At 39.6% G+C, this 17585-nt stretch overlaps 1 protein-coding gene across 1 annotated transcript in view; it reads left to right on the top strand.

The window, feature by feature from the left end:
- col27a1a (collagen, type XXVII, alpha 1a) overlaps positions 1 to 17585 on the top strand; it is an 85701-nt gene that overhangs the window by 1927 nt on the left and 66189 nt on the right. Inside the window, exons 2-4 of the mRNA XM_017307958.1 lie at positions 3686 to 3756; positions 7591 to 9074; positions 12369 to 12422. Coding sequence (XP_017163447.1) covers positions 3686 to 3756; positions 7591 to 9074; positions 12369 to 12422 — 1609 coding nt within the window. The remainder of the gene's footprint in view (positions 1 to 3685; positions 3757 to 7590; positions 9075 to 12368; positions 12423 to 17585) is intronic.

Raw genomic sequence — 17585 nt, 5'->3', positions numbered from 1 at the left:
GTGTGTGTGTGTGTGTGTGCGTGCGTGTGTGTGTGTATTCAGGAGGGAAGGATGTCCTTTGGGAAACCTTTGCATGGAATCAGTCAGTAGTCTAAACACATGAACAGAAATGGAAACTATACACTGGGCTTTCTGTGTCTAACCCGTACACTCCCCCCACCTCCTCCCAATCCACCCGACTGCACCTCCCTTCTGCAACAAGCCCACTTTCAACTGATGTCTGCAGAAAAACAGTACAGGTTTCAAGACAGTAACAGTAAAACCATTGCAGACTTGGTGTCTACAAGGAATGTAAGCTTTATTAATCCCTGTTAAAATTATATATATTACTTGGATACTATAAAAACACAAAAGGAATATGTATGCAATGATCCAGTTTCATCAACTAGGTCTGCTCCCGAAAGAGAAGTTTCAAACAGTATAAAAACCATTGTCTGTTTTACTGGATAACATCATAGGAGCCTTTGCTCATCCATCTTGCATTTTGTCCACTCAGCTTACGGTCGAATTTCCAATGCGAGTCATGTCATTGCTCATAGCTGCAGCAATAAAACCACACTAGTCTGACTGTAGTGATGTTAGCCTTTCCAATTTATGACTCATTTTGAACAAAAAAAAAAAATTCAATTTCTGTGCAAAAGGAAAACCCCTTCCTGTCACGGGCACTTCTAAAGCACCCCAATAGAAATCTAAACAAGCTACTGAGAATTTTGAATAAGCAGAAGCTAAGGAAAGCAGTGCAGCTTCCTGGGTAAACTTGTTCCAGTTTCCACAGATGCAAACGGCCCGAGGAATAAAGCGAAAGTTGTTTTTACTGCAACAACAAGCAGTGGTCTCATGACTCGATTTCAGAGGACGGGTTTCTCAGCTGATAAGACAAAATCAGACTGTAATTAACTTGGAGTCATGGAGATAACACAGACACCTAAACACAAGCACACACACGCACACACATCCTGTGAAAACCACAGCCAGCTGTATGTGGGGATGGCTGTGATGAATCTTTATTAGCATCTAGGGGCTGAACAAGCAGAAGACGCAGACACCACAAATGTACATGTTGCACACATGCTCTGATTATAATTATCCAGGTCTGAAGGGGATTCTAATGCTTAGACTAATTGTTGACTCCTTTAAACACAGGGACAACTCTTTGTCCCTGTGTGCAGGTAGCGGTAGTGCAGGTAAATGCATTTTAAGACAGCTACCTTCATTACTTTCTTTCCCACATTTCTGTATTTGGAACCCTGTTGTCTGCCTCTCTGTGGCCCTCTAAGCACAGCTGCTATACACATTTCCTCTCCAGTGTGCGTGTGTGGGGGCGTGTGTGTGTGTGTGGGGGTGTGTGTGTGTGTGTGTGTGTGTGTGTGTGTGTGTGTGTGTGTATGTGTGTGTGTGTGTGTGTGTGCAAATGTAAATGTGTGTGTGGGGGGGGGGGGGTGCGTGTGTGTGTGTGTCTGGAGGACTTCCAGTGGTAAACAGTGGCTCCCCTGCCTGTCACTGGAGCTTGGTCCCCCTATTGAGCTCTCAATACTAACATGGGCCAGTCTTTAGGTTCTGCTGCACACCTGGCCCTGTAGAGACTGCTGAGAGAGATTATTTTGTTTAGCTCCACGTGTGAATGCATATTGGTTTGGGAAAATACAGTTATTAGATAAGTGCACGGTCGTATTTTTGCCTCCAGAACCCACGACCTGCGGCCCTGTGTGTGTTTGTGTTTGGGGGGGTTTTCAAAGAGGTGCTCTAAGTGCTTTTGCAGAGTCCCGCTTCCCGTTGTTACTCCCATGGAAACTCAGTTGCTGACAATTGTTTTTGTTAAAGCTTGTGTTTTGGTTTGATGTTAACGTTAATCTATGAATTTATGAATTTGTGCTGTGTCCAGGTTTCCGAATAACACAGCTCCTTGAACTGACAGTAATTGTATTAGTGTGACACAACAGAGAATGGTTCTTTGTAAATATTCTATTGATTGGCAAATGCACAGTTCTCATAAAGTGAAAAAGAGTATTTTCACTAGATACAACTATTGTTCAAATAACCAGTGATAACCTTACTTGACCTCACCGTTGCTTATTGAATACTGGGATAGAGAAGCTGAAACTTATGAAACGGCTGGCTTTGATTACTCCTGCTAACTGCTTTGTTTATTTTCAACAAAGCAGTTGAAAATAAACAACTGCTTAAGTTTTCCATCTTTAATGTTAGTCGCTAAAGATGGAAAACTTAAGTAACACAAGGCACTGATGTCAAGAAAGGAGTAATCCACCCAATCCTGGTTTAGCAGAAGTTGATAATCCCAACATGTATGTGTAAAATTCTGATAAGGGAAACATGAAAAGTGACGCACACACACCTAAAAGATGTGACACGATTTCACAATCCACAAAATCTCCTTCATTTCCCCACAGGTTTTTTTTTATGCACCTGCACACATGGCAATGTAATTGTGTGACAGCCGCTTTGAAGATCCTGGTCTAAATATTAGCTACTAACTTTGAATGAAATTGAATAGGTACAGAAGTGCAAAGCAAGGTTAGTCATTCTAGGGACTTTCAGATGTTTGTGTGTGTGTGGAAGATGTTGTGTGAAGTGATACATCTTCAAGTGACTCCTAAGGATAGCAAGTCTGAGGACAATCAAAGTATGCTTGGTAGGGCTCCCTTGCATCCAAAACTTACTCAAAGCTGAATTAAGAAGTTTCTTTGCTCTTCCAACAATAAGTCTAAATGGCCATGCTGACTCAGTGTTTGATGATGTAATTCTAATTATACTTAGGCTGTGCTCTAAGTGTATCGCTTAGGAAACTCCACTGGTTTACAAGCCTAGGACTGGAACACATTTAAGATCGGATTGATGTCATTTTCAATTCCATTGATGTGTTCTAATTGTGGGAATTGTTCATTGTTGTGGTTAATAGCAGCAACATCACAAGCCAGTTTTGTTCCTAATAGCATTGTAAGTACAGTTTATTATTCTCAATTAAATGCATTCAACCGCTAAACCCAGAGATCTCATGTCAGTCTTTTGAAAAGATAAGCTATCAGAGATGCTGATAGACAGTTTATACCTGCAGCTTTTACACTGCTTGATGTATTTGATAATCTGGACTTTGGTGGGGGTTGGGACTTCCCTGGTCAAAATTTCAATCCTGGAAATATTCTGGTTGCATTTCCAACTGGGAACTTGAATAATCCTATTAGTTTTATTACGCACTCACATTTTGAATGCCAATTAGAGCTGCACAATATATCAAATGACAATCAACATTGCAATGTGAGCGATACTGATTGATACTGATGTAATCATTTTCAAGAATATTGCAATTAGATGTTTTCCTAATACCACAAAGTGCGAATGTCAATAATATATTTGGCAGGTTGCATGTAGCAAACCTTCCCTTGGTGCCCACAACTCACATGAATATCAGTGACAAAGATGCTACAGCTCGGAGAAAGTTGATGAAATATTGCGGTGATGAAAAAGAAGATGCAAGATTATTAAGAAATTCACAATATTTTAACTGGATTGCGATTGCACGTTTCCACATTATCAAACACAAGACAGCCTTTAAAGAAGGATTTTAAAACTACATGATTTTAATCAAATGAAAATGAAGGAAAGTCTCTGACTCCATGTACTGCAAACTCTTTCCTTTTTCCAACACTGTTCTTCTTTCTTTTACCAGGAGAGCCCTATTGCTCTGTGCAGTTTTATATTGTACTTGTTACCTGGGACATACACAAGAACACTCTGAAGGTAAGACTCGTTGTTCATCTCCATTCATTTCATGTTTTTCTTTTCATTGTGTGTTCAAAAATGTTAACGCAAAAGGCAAAATATGTAAGGCTGAGGTGATTTTGCAATTATCCTTTACCTGTTCAGTAAAGTTGTGGAGAGTTCAAAGCCGTGACAAGATTTCTTTGTGAATTTGGGGCAGCTGTTGCTGATAGTTCAAATTGATAAAGGAAGCAAATTTAAGGAAGAAATGGGATTAGAACATTGTACCTACAAAAAAACCTTGTTTCACTTCACATTTATGAGCTACATAACTCCAGCAGTCAAGAGGGCAAAAGGTGAGGTAGCTACGCCCTGGACAGGTCACTACTCCTTTGTTTTAGAAGGCAAACGACCATTCATACTCACACCTCCACCTAAGGGCAATTTAAAGTGGCTCATTGACCTAACATGCATCATTTAAGACATTTGGAGGAAGCCAGAGTACCTGGAAAGAACCCACGCAAGCACTGTGAGAACATGCAAAGTTGTTTGAGATTTGAATCTATGATTTTCTTGCCAGGAAGCAGCAGTGTTAATAACAGGTAAATTTACTCTTTCACTGTTTTGGTGGTTTTCCTTGACGAAGAAGTTCTAGATTTACTCCAGTAAATCATCACCCAGCCACCCATATAGAAAAAATATATATATTATGTAAGACTTAGCCTTTTTGTTCATCCTTAATTCATAGATTTTTTTTTAAGATTATTTTTTAATTGGGGGGGAAAAATTATGCCTTGTGCTTTATGTGTTTTTCCTAAGATGTTTCCAATTCATGGTGTGCAGCCCAGTTGTTGTTTCTGATTGAGAAAGGTCACAGCTTTTAGGAAAAGCATCTTTTATTGACTTTTCAGCTTTACTAGCAGAAAGAAAAAGATGAGGAATGAGAATAATCACAACTGCTCATACTGCAGTGCTCAAGGGCAGCTGAGGGGAGATCTCTTGAGTGAGAATAAATGACTTCATCCTCTACAGTGGATAAAATTACAAAGTGCAGACCCTTGGTTTTTGTATTTGTGCTACATTAGTGAGTTGGCACAGAGCAATGCTACGAGCTCTCGCCATGTGCTTGACACACTGACGTTCAAACATATATGTTATGCTGTAAAACCACTGGGTTAATGTACACTATGCCTGTAATAGAATAATTTGTTAAATAAAGACTTTGGAAACATCAGTATGTACATTACATGTAATGCATGCCCTGCTTTACTGCCAAGTCCTGCTGTCCCTTGCTGCCAGAGAGACCACACAGAGAGGAAAATTTACTGAGGATGAGTATACAATACGCTCAGTGTATTCCTTAGTTCTGTTTTATGAAGTCCTTATGTTTTGAGGCAAGAACAGCTTTAGAAAACCAGACTGTGTAGACATTTTAACCTTTATTTGGAAAGCTTTTTCTTTGACTCATAAATTCAAAAACTCTTTTTTTGCACCAAAGCAACTGTTCCCTGTCATAGGTCTGTTCTCTCCACAAAATAAATGCACACTGCATTATAACTTTCAGCAGTTGTCTATTATTGTACAATTCAAAAGTCTGAACGTAATCATCTTTCCAAATGTTTTCATTGTAGACAAAGATTTGCGCATTAAGGCAACTCATCCCTCTTCTAAGTGCACATCCCCATTAAACGGGCAACCACAAGTCCGAGTTCACCCTGAGGACAATAAAGATAGTGCAGATCCTGTGGGTCACAGGTCATTGGGAAGATGAAAGCTGGGACTACTTTGAGACTGAATGCTGACTGAGTTAAAGCTGTATAAAAAGCTGCAGACTGTATTCTGGCTCCAGGGAGGGAGACAGTGTGCTCAGTTTCTAAATATCTGAAGAAAACACAGTGTTAGTCAATAACCTTAACTTATTTTGGTAAAAGCAAGTCAAATAATCTTGTGTTCACATCCCAAAAATCCAACTGTAATAGTTTAATGTGTGAAAAGAATATATCAAGCTTTCCAAAGATAATCATTTGATATTGAATTTTAAATGTAACATATTTGGTTCAGCAAGTAAGCCACTGTGTGCAAAATACACAGAGTATTTATTATACTTTAATTAATAAAGGTGGATCATTCAGAGGTTTTGTGGCAAAAATCTATTTTTTAAAGATTTGAACTGATAATATTGACTCTAGTGTATTCTTATTTCTCTATCAGAACTGTAAATAACACTGGCACATTTATAGCAAAGTCCTTAGCTCAAAGTTACAGAGCTGTCACTCTTTCAAAAATTATTGGAAATTAATTTTGCAAACTTCTTCGTTTCAATCTGCAGCCAATTTCACGGCGTACCTTAATATTTAGTAGTTCTCTTTCACTTGTGGCAAAATGTGCTGACTATTAAGTCTAAAAAAGAAAGATTTAAGCCCCTTTAGGATGCAGTTGCATTCCTAGACATGCATGCAAAGTTCAGAAGGATGTTGATTTAGTTCAACGTCTATATTTGCACATATTTTATTTTTATTTATTTTTTTATTTGCCTTCAAAGCAGCTGAATTTCAAATAACCGGCTAGCTAATTTAAATTACATATGGCACAATTCATGCCGTGTACGCTGTGGTCAACATTATTTAAAATTAGAGCCAACGCTTACAGACATTGCATCACATTTTATGTCAGACTGCTCCTTTGACAATTTGCAGACCATTAAAGCAGGAAACATGTTACTGTTGTGGCCACACTTAAAGCCGTTTAAGACATCACAAGTGGCTTATGGGGTAAGACTGAGGAAAAAACAACTTTGTTTTGAGGAACATTGCTGAAACTGCTCATTCAGTGACCAGGACAATGGGTAAAATAATCAAAATAGTCTTACTACCCTGTAGCGTTAAGGTGAAAGTGACTTTCAAAGTAGCTCACATGGGATATGTTTACAAGCTTATGCTTTGTTTTGTTGATAAGATGCATCTGTAAAGTCATTTCATAATCCAGTAGGTTGATTATATACAGCACACTCCACAAGTATTGACACCTAAAAGGACTAGATGATAAGATGTGGAAAGAGAAGCTTTTGTTCAAGTTTTAGGTGTTTTCAATCATTTTTGTTGATATTAATGAAATGTTAGTGATTTGTTTTTGTTTAAAAGTTATTTCCTTTTTTGTAAATCACATTTTTGTGACCAAAAATGTAAATGTTTGATGGTCTTTCCCATTCTGAAGAGTGGCTGAGAAAATAAAAGGCCTTGTGTGTCAAATTTTGCTTAGAACTCAGGGAAACAGAAAGCCATGGATAAGTAATGAAAATGTCAAAGATCAAAAAGTTTGTTATATTGCACACTGAATTAGGCTACTCAAATTAAAGAACGGGTTTTCTAAATGTTTCAGTGTGAGATTGAATCTATATTGTGCTGTGTGGAGGATTTTGCTCCACAAGTATTTATACTTTATCAAAGATTATCAATCTTAGTACATTATTTAAAATATATTTAAATAATAAATATATTATTTAAATACATCTACATCTTTCTGCAGATGTAAATAATGTAAATATCCTTGCAAAGTTAATAGCAAGATACAAGAGAGAAGAAGTCTTTCATTAGGCTATAAAATTGTTGTAAACCTCATTGCTCTTCTGCAGTCTTCATGTTTTGGTGCTATTCCATACCACAGTGTCCATTGTATCCTAATAATGCATTGTAATTCAATCTAGTTAATGCAAAATCTCAAAGATAATGATCTAAAACGGTTTACACAGAACGCTAAAGTATTCTTCATTCTGAACATTAAAAGTCTGCATGCTGTTCAGATAATAAATGGAGTATAGCAACAGGCATGCATGACTAACACTACATTCTCTTTTTTTTCTTTTTTTTTCCCCAGATGTTGATATCCTCCAAAAGTTGGGGCTTAAAGGACAGAAGCCGTCACATTCTATGCCAAAAGGGGTCATTCCATTCAGAGCGGGGATCATCCTTAACCAGAGGGCGCATATTGAGGCTCCACTGCACTCAGTCCTTCCAGCGGCCATCTGGCCCAAGTTGGCACTGGTCCTGAGTGTACGCTCACATCGTGTAAACAGTGCTTTCCTCTTCACTCTGCTTTCAAGCAACAAGAAGCTCCTTCTTGGTCTGCAGCTTGTACCAGGTAGTCTTGTCCTACACACAGGACCGAACACCTCAGTGACACTGCCCTATGAGCCCCATGATGGCCAGTGGCACCAGTTGGCACTGGGAATTAATGGAAAGACAGTGACTCTATATGCCTCCTGCGGAGAGCAGAGTGTCCAGGCAGACTTTGGGTGGGACAGTGAGGAGGGACTGGCTCCAGAACGCCAGGGCTCCTTCTTGCTGGGGAAGTCAAGCCAGCACCAAGTATCAGGATACTTTGAAGGAGCAATTTGCCAGTTTGATCTTGTCCCTTCTGCACAGGCAGCTCACAACTACTGCAAATACATTAAGAAACAATGCAGGGAAGCTGACACTTACAGGCCTAACCTTTCTCCTCTACTGCCTATTCTACCAAGAGTAACAAACATTTCAGCTACTCCTGCTACCCCTAAGCGTGGTGGTTCAGACGCCGCAAGGAAGACCACAAAGCTGAGCCTTGCCAGGAATGTCGCCGCTGCTGCCTCAGCTGTCAGGTATGGGGCCCCCGACCATAAAAAAAAGCTAAATCAGACAACCACAACCGCTCCCCTGCTAGTAACTGTGATGCCAACCACATCCCAATTGGGTTTGGTCGTCCCTTCTTCCATAACCAAGACTGAAACTGTAACAGCACCACTCAGGACACCAGCGCCGCACACTCCAAGCTTTAAAGCTTCAAATCACAAAACTGCTAAGCCCACACCACCAAAGCCTACTCATCAAAGCACCTCAAAAGAGACTATAACAAGAACAGACAAGAAGAAACTTACCACTCCAGCCACCAAATCCCCAAAAACCAAAATTGACACTGTTTTACAAGACCAAGCTAGAGTCCCGAACCAACCCCAGCCCACAACACCCAAGAAAATACTCCCCAAGTCTAAGGTTTCTCCATCCAAAGCTCCTTTGCCCAATTCCAAATCAGATTATGTCAAAGCTACCCCCTCTAAACCAACACTATCCAAAGCAAAGTCCTCAAAATCAATATTCCCCAAAACTACAACTGCTAAGCCTCAAAAGCCAATTTCTAAACAAACCATCAAGCCAACAAAGAAACCCAAAACTACCAAAGCTTCAGTCACTCCTCGACCTACCAAGCCTACAGACAATGCAGTAACACCACCTGCCACCGATGGCTTCCTGAGCTGGGAGGTGCCACCAACACAGTTCTCAATGCTGACAGGACCAAAGGGAGAGAAAGGAGACCCTGGCCCACCGGTAAGAACATCTGTTCACCCTTAATTTGAAGTACTATCACAAAAAGGTCAATTAAACTGAGAAGGACATCCAATGTATGTTCTCTTTTGCTGGTTCTGGGTGGCCTTTCGTAGGGGAAAAAAAAAACTGAAATAAATGTCACACTAGAGTCAAGGCAGTAGGTTCTGAATTCATGTCAAAACCTTTTACAGATGCCATTTAAATCAAACACTAACACTTTAAATAGAAAATTTTCTAAATGCATTTTCTGTTGTCTTAAACAGCTTAAGAGTTCCTAATGTACTTCCTTACGTTCTCCTCCGTTTGTTCATTGAACCATCCAGGATGGCTGTGACGTGCCGCGTTTCACACTTTGCCATCTCTTGACCAGATTCCTCTGTCAAAGAAGGCTAGACAAGGTCACACTAAGCCCCTTTCAGATCAAGGTTGAAGGTCAAAGAAGTCGGCAAACACTGAGTTTCTCAATACACGCACAAGGTTAGGTCAGGCCTTCGGTGTGTCGCCTGAAGCTGAAACCCAGCTTAACCATTTCAAGAGGTCAGTTCACACTAAGCTTCAGAATCTGTCTGCATTACAGCAGACCACTCAGCTTAAGTAATTTCTTACTGAAGCTAATTCTTAACCATTAATGCATGCATACTACTATTTATTTTTATTTATTTATTTTAGCTTTTATAAGTAATCTGTGGTTTTCGTATTGCTCCTGCAATGTACTCCAAACAGGGCATAAATTGTGGGATAGACAGATTAGAGGGAATTACCAGTGTATCTTAAGCTAAGTAAATGTTAAAAAAGAAAATTTACACTATGTTTGCCACAAGTTACTATTGTCTGCTTAATTTAGTAAAGCAAAGATAATTTCTTCAAATAAATCTTCTTTAAATCACTTTCTCCAATTCTGACTAAAGTGACAGGCTTTCCTACTGCTTTGAAAAGACTTCCTGTAACCTTAGTTGTGCAACTGAATCTATTTCATATGGCATATAAGTTGACATTTGCTATAAGTGAGATTGTTAAGCTAATGTACTGGTCACGTGTTTAAATTTAATTTGGTTATATGGCGATTGATTTAATTTTTTTTGTCATCTGCCAGCTTTTAGGGACATTTAAACAGCTGGAGCTTAAATACTCTTTCCATCAAGAGAACTTAATTTGATTAAATCTTACAGCATAAAGTGCTTTAAATAAACATTTAAGCCCAGTTTGCTTTTGTACAATGTTTTATTTTATGGCTGTTTAATTTTATTGTGGAGATGGAGAATATCAACCAAAAATCCAGATAATATTAATTATATTTAAGCTGATCTGAATTTACCTTGGTTAGTATTTGATTTCCAACAAAGCATGTCCTAGGACTTCACAAAACCCTTGTAGGCAGTCGCATTAGTCACACATTTCTTGTGGTCTCCAGGTTTGCTCAGAATCTCAAGAAGGATTTTGGCCCGCTCATTTGTACAGAAACTCATTAAATCCTTTAGATTTCTTTGCTGCCACTTGGCAACTCCAGATTCCAGGTCTCTCCTCAAATTTTCTATTAGATTGAGGTCATGAGACTGGCTCAGCCCCTCCCAGTACTTAGTGTGGTGTCTCTTTGGCAGCGTGTTTGGATTCGTTTTCTTTTTGGAATACCCTTCCACAACCCACTTTCTGCGTTCTGGCTGAGGACAGAAATGTATCCTCCAGGATTTTATGTTACATGGCTCCTTCGACTACAGGATGCATTAAAGTCATCCTGTACCCTTATTGAAAGAAAGAAAGAAAAAAAAAGAAAAGAAAACCAAAGCATAATATTACCATTTCCATACTTAACTGTGAAAATTATGTTCTTCGTACTCAACATTTCTCTTCCTCCCAACAGAGTGAGTGGTGTTGATGCCAAAAAGCTTGATTTTGATTGCACATTTCTTATTTCCAAGCCTTCTCTGGCAGAGAAACATGAGGGACAGTAAGGATTTAAAACCAGTACTTTGAATGTTTGCTGGCAAAACGTAAAACTGACTTACATATGAGGTTTGCAAGATTACAATCCATTCGTGGATATCTTCAGATCTTTGACAAGTTTCTCCAAGGTAAATGGTTGTGGGCTGATCCCTCACTTTTTTCTCGGTCATCTGCACCCCATAATGTAAGATCTTTCCAAATGTTCCAGACCAATTGATGGTCTTTTCCTATTTTGCCATTTCTTTTCTTCAGCTTTAACATCTCATCTTCAATATCTCTACCAGTTCTTTAGTCTTGTTCCTGGTGATGGAGATGAAGAGACAAATTCTGTGGAAAGGTGTGTTTTATGCACATCTTTCTTATGAATTAATTTGAAGCCAATCTTATCCAGCAATCCTATCTACCCCCACAAAGGACTGAAAACTAGCCACTGTCTCCTTTTGCTGACTGATTGCTGACTGACTAACCTTCCCAGCAGGTCTCATCTGCATGTGTGCGATTAAACAAAAGTCACCCCTACTGCTGCCAACTTAGCAACTTTGTCGCTATATTTGTATTGGAGCATTTGCACTGATGGTGTGTTGTAACTTAAAAATAATTGGATAGAATAGCAATCAGCAAATAGCCAATCTTCTTATAATAGTGATTAGCTTGAAAACTGCAATCGGTGCAACCCTAGTTATATTTTGAAGAGGTATAAAATCAGTTGAAGATGACATTGATGTAAGCATGAGTTTACACTTCAGAACATTCAGTTGTGAATGTAAAAATATTTCAGGAGATGTAAAAATGAAGTTGCTTTTTCTTATATTTAAATGTTGAATGTCTGACACTAAGATGAGGAATCTCAAAAGACTTGCTATTTTAATTTATGTAATGAAGATAAATTGAGGATATCTTTTAAATGCAGAGCATCTGTATGAAATATTAATCACAGGATCCACGGGCCTTGTGTCAGCAGAAAGCAGCTACCACTGCTCATGTTTTTCTTCCTCCTGTCCCTCTTTTCTAATTAAAAGAAAACGAATGAGCAGAAGCCTGAAAGAGACACACAGAGGCATTGAGTGACGCAGGAAATGACCTGTTATTTCTAGTCTCTCTACAGTTTCCTGCCTGCATGGGCTCTGATGGTTTTGATAAATATGTTTTAACTCTTATCACCCAGAGATTGAATTACTTCAGAGGGAAAGAGGATCACTTTTTTCTTTTTGACACAGAGCAGAACCATTTAACCTGTAAAAAACCTGAGCTGATGGATTTGACAAATATGCCTGTGAAAGACTACTGGGGTGCTAAAGAGACTGTTTGTTTGGTATGTCAGCTTGGAGCACTGATTGAAAATTCTCTCTCCAGGGACTGCCAGGACCTTCAGGGAAACCAGGCCTGCCAGGCAAGAGGGGTCCACAGGTAAGTCTGGCTGACCAAACACATCTAGATATATTCTGTGTTGTTTCTCGACACGTTCTTGCATAGCATATTATAATAGCAAAAGACTGTATCTCTGTGCTGAAGCAGCGAGATCCCACATCACTTTAAATCTCCCTCGTTGAGCAGCTGATGCGCGCGAGCTCTTTTGCATGCTTGCAGACAAAGTTCTCCTGTGCAGGCGGACTGACCATGTTCAGCACAGGGCTCCGAGTGCTGACCTCCCACCCCTGAGCATAAACAGGAAAGCTGCTATAAAGACGGCCTTTCAAAAGCATGTCTGTGCCACAGGATGCCTAATAAAAGCACAGTAAACAGACAGAAAACACATGGCTTCACTGGACTTTCTCCTCTCAACCGAGCTGTTGCAGCAGGCCTTCGTAGGAACCCCACTCTAGATTAATGGAGGCCCCAGTTTTTCCCAACCAGTTAATCATTCTAAAGTCTTCACTTAGAGAATGTCCTTCCATCTCCTTTGTTTCTCCTTGTGAGTCATGGTTTTGAAAATGCCTCTGAAATTTTGGAGAGAATTTGGACAACTGTATCCTACTACTTTTGTCAAAAACAGACATATTCTTACAACATCTGAATCCCTTCGAATGAGGTGATGTGCCAATATTTATACAACTCACTTTTTCCACTAGTGGCACAATTAGAGTTAAGAATTGTAGCTTTTAGTAAATTGCCTCAACAGCTGTGAGAGCGTTTGCCATAAAATGTTCTTCCCTCTCAGAAAGAGCTGCTTCAAACCTGGTGAACTCTTCTGCCGGTGCAATCAGCATCTCGAGCTTGTCCCATGGTGTTTAGTTTAAAAATCCCCAAAAAACAGATGAAACTAAAATACAACCCTCCATGCATAGGCTTTCACCTATCCCAGATTGGGTTGTAGAGGTAACAGGTCCAGCAGGGAAATGCAGACATCCCTCCTCCCTTCATTTTGGGGAATCCCAAAGCGTTCCCAGACAGGAAGGGATGGATTGTGCCCATAGTGTAATCTGGATCTGTGTTGGGATCTCTACCCAGTTGGATCTGCTCAGAAATCCTCCATCCTGACCAGATGAACCACCTCAGTGCTCTGCGGAGGAGCAGCAGCTCTGTTCCAAGTTCCCTTAATGTAGGACACAACCAGGCTGAGCTTAGCCGCCCTACAGATGAAACATCATTTCAGTTGCTACTATTCATAGTCTCGCTTTCCATACTTCATGACCATAGGTGAGGGTTAAGACATAGATTGACCGGTAAAGCTTTGCTTTGTGGCTCAGCTCTTTCTTCTTTAGATTACTGACTCTGTGGTTTGTTTGTTTTTTTATGCTAGAGGTTAAATTAAACATATTCACAGAAGAAGAAAGCTCAGATCATTTCAACATTAAAGCTTTAGAATTTACTCTGGGGTATACTTTGTTATGAATAAATGTTTAGGAGGATAAGAAGGTCTTTTTCTGGGTTCATTAGAGATAATTAAACCTAAAGTTCCACAATTTCATCTCAGATAAGCAGTGCTTATGATCCAAATCACACTTAGGTAAATTAAATTTTAATTGAGCTAGAAATGCCTCCTCAGTGCAGTGAAACCGAGTCAGACCAAGTTTAACTCAGAGTCCAATATTTTGTGCTTTCTGAAGTCCAGCAGTGTTTTCAAATATAACAACAAAATGTAAATATAACATATTTATCTACTGCAATGTCATAGTGAAAATAAATAGCAGTGGCCACTTCCCTGTGAATGAATAGAATCATTGCTGGTTAAGATGTTTTCTTGCCTGGTGAAAGTTTTGGAGTTGGGGTCAAATTTTTTTGCACAAACTTTGATAAAGATTTTTATTTATCAAAAAAACACAAAATACTGAACACAACTATTAAGTCAAACAAAAAGGATGCATTATTTTCTAGATAAAAAAAATAAATCTGAAAAGTATGTTGTGTGTTTCTGCTCTGTCCCCCTGACTTAAAATGCTTATGCAGTGTCTCTACTAGCTTTGCACATTACGGCTGAACCCTCTGCCGATTCTTATTTGCAAGATATTTTCATTTCAGTCAAAGTGGAGAGAAAATGTGTGCGAATTGCACGCAGTTTCGCACGCAAAACCTACACAATCTTTGCATGTTTTGCCAAAGATTCCTAATTGGATTTAAAACTGGACTTTGATCCATTTTAACACATGAAAAGGCTTTCAGCTGCACAGTTTCACTGATGCTCCGGCTGTATCTTTTAGGGTTTTTATCCTGCTGGGATGAGAGCCTCTGTTCCACTCTCAAGTCGTTTGCAGCCTTAGAGAGTTTTTCTTTGGGAATTTCTCTGCATTTATCTCCATCCGGCACAGATCGACTTCTCAGGTTCCATTGCAAACAACGAAAAGTCAGATGGCACTGCAACTTACCATTGTCCCTTAAACATATTGAGATGTGGAATCTCTATTTCTCCACCAGAGTTACGAGTTCGGGTTAATGGTCTGTATGTACCTGACTAATTCTTATAGTTGTTTTCTCCTGTCCTGGTTTCCACCCTTCATCCTTAAATGTTAATGGAGGGTTAGCAAAGTGCAAAGAATGAAAGTCAAGGTTTCCTTGTAAGCATCAGTGGTTTTGGTGCAAATTTAACAAAGGATTCTTGCAAATACAAGACTCTCTTGTGAATGTCACAATGTCTGACCTCATGGCCGTTTTATTTATGACGTTGCGACATGGGACTGTGTACATAGCCTTTGCACTAATCCCACACTGTGAAGCATGGATGTATGCATCTGTGTTTATGGCCTTCCTATATTAAGAGCTAGGCCAATTATGGAGCTTTTCCTGTAAACAAAATCATTTATCAAGTTCAACTGCAGCTGCCAAGTAAGTATGTGTGTGCTAACACATGGATGCATGTACACATATTTACACAGATGGAAACGCATACTTTGCGCAAACAAATGCTCTCCAAAAGCCACGCCTCTTAACCAGATGGACGTGTGGTTTCCATTTAGAGAAAAGGATTCACCACATCAGGGGCACAATCAGCTCCAAATAACAGCTCTAGGCTTCAGGCTTACAGGTGGTGAAGTATAAATTGACATATTCATATTACGCCACTCGTAGCTTCAAGCGGAAGCTACGAAAAAGCAGCTTCCGCTCTTGGGGTCAGCCGGAGAGTGAGCGAACTTCTCCAACATTTCCCCCCCCGACCTTCTTTAGCCCTGGATTACTGGAGGTCTGTACAATTACACACAGAGGCCCATTGAGCCCCAGAACCGTCACCCATGAACCCTGACCTCTGGTCTGGCACATGTGAGTGTGAGATGCCGTTGTCATAGTAACAAATGTCTGCTTAGGCACTTTGCAAGGTGTCCATGAATGACCAGTCCGACCTTTTTCTCCAGGCGTGTTTGTGGGTGTGCAATGATGAGGATGGTAGGAGGGTGTGAGAGGAAAAGTGGATGCTTCATGGGCGTACAGGCCGTGTATCTGTCTCGGGCACCGCCTGCACAGAGTTGTCTGGAGCCTCATGGGTCAAAGGGGTCTTTGTCTCAGAGGAAGAAAATCTCCGTCACCCATCTTTCCTCTTGCTTCCTCCTGCACAACAGTCCTCTGTCCTTAAATAAATCCCTGAAACCTTCCTCCACCCGTTTGAACAGAAAGAAATAAGAAAAACTTAACCAGTCAGAAGTTTACATAAACTCATCATATTGTCATATTCATTTTTGGCTTTTATTGATGCATTTGAACTGTTTTTTTTTTTTAGAAAAGGATTGTAGAACAAACAAAATTTATGTTTTTTTAAGCAAGACTTGGGTGCACAAGACTGCTCCGGAGAAGATCAAAATGTTATACCGAGAGTTTTAAATGTACACTTACACCCTCACTAACACTATCACTATCCATGGATAAATGTTCCTGACTGAGCAAGTCACAGAGATGCCAAACTGCTTTTGTAGCCAATAACAGACTTCAGGCTTCACGGTCTTATCAAAATTGGTGGAGTTATTTAAATCTGTTAGTGTCCTGACATGGTCCCAACTTTTCAACACATTTTCAATACATTTTCAATAGGTCTGATTGAGGGGCCAGTCTGAAATGTCATGCGAGACAGCTTTTCTAAAACCAGCCTTTGAGCGTGTTTGGGACCATTTTCCATGGCAACAGATCGGCTTTGTGAGAGTCTTAATAATTCTCTAAACTGTGAATAATGCTTCCTGTGCTGGAAAATGACTAATATGTTTCAGGATAATAAAAATCACAACCACTTTCTAGTTGTTAACTTTTGCAATCCCTGTTAGCACCTTCATACATTTTTACATTTGGGCAAATATCTCAATTTTTTTCCATCATCAATTTCAGACTTGTCGTGGCTTTTATGGGCTTTTACTGTTATTGCTGTGCTAATGCGTCGGATTACGTAGAATTTAAGATCTCCAGACCTCGGCTTGGTGTATGATGTATTTACCTCTGAAACTGGCTGTTAAAGCCGCACATTAACACAGTCTGCTGCTGTAATTTACATGACATTATTAAGCTGGGAATTCCACTCCTCTCACTCAACAATGGCTAGACACGCTTTTGAGTCTCTAACGAACAGTGAAATGTTTCCCCTAGAGGAAAATGTTCTCTTGTGTACATGTCCGGCTCACAATCTGTAATTATCAGGACATCAAGAGGTTTCACATGCTCTCTTAATTTCATGTTAGGGTCATTAGATGTTGTCCCATAGAGTCTTGTTTGGCCCAATACCACAGACTACTTCTTTTATCTTTAATGTGATGCCTTTATATGCATTTGAAGTGTGTTTTATGAGCCAGGGTCTGTTTGTTGCATAGTCTATTTTTTCTCTGTGTGGGAATGTAATGATAGAAGTGATGTCACTCAGCTAGAATCAAGTTGTATAACATATAATGTAGTGCATTACAAATGTTTTCACCCCTTTGAACTTTTCCACATTTTGTCATCTTACAAACTTAACCCTTTCATGCATAGTGGTCAATACAGTGGACAGCTATCTAAAACCCATTTTCTTGTGCTTCTTGTGGATTTTTATGTTATAAATGCACACAGACCACTGAAGTGAACACTAACGCATAATAAAATACACTATCAACTACTGGCCGTCAGCTGCAAATTTAAGGAATTAGTTTTGTTTAATCCAAAGTGGCCGACAGACACAACACAAAA

This window comes from Poecilia reticulata, linkage group LG12, assembly GCF_000633615.1.
Source record: "Poecilia reticulata strain Guanapo linkage group LG12, Guppy_female_1.0+MT, whole genome shotgun sequence".
NCBI lineage: Eukaryota > Metazoa > Chordata > Actinopteri > Cyprinodontiformes > Poeciliidae > Poecilia > Poecilia reticulata.
Note: the sequence above shows the minus strand (reverse complement) of the source record. Positions and strands in the feature narration are given on the sequence as shown.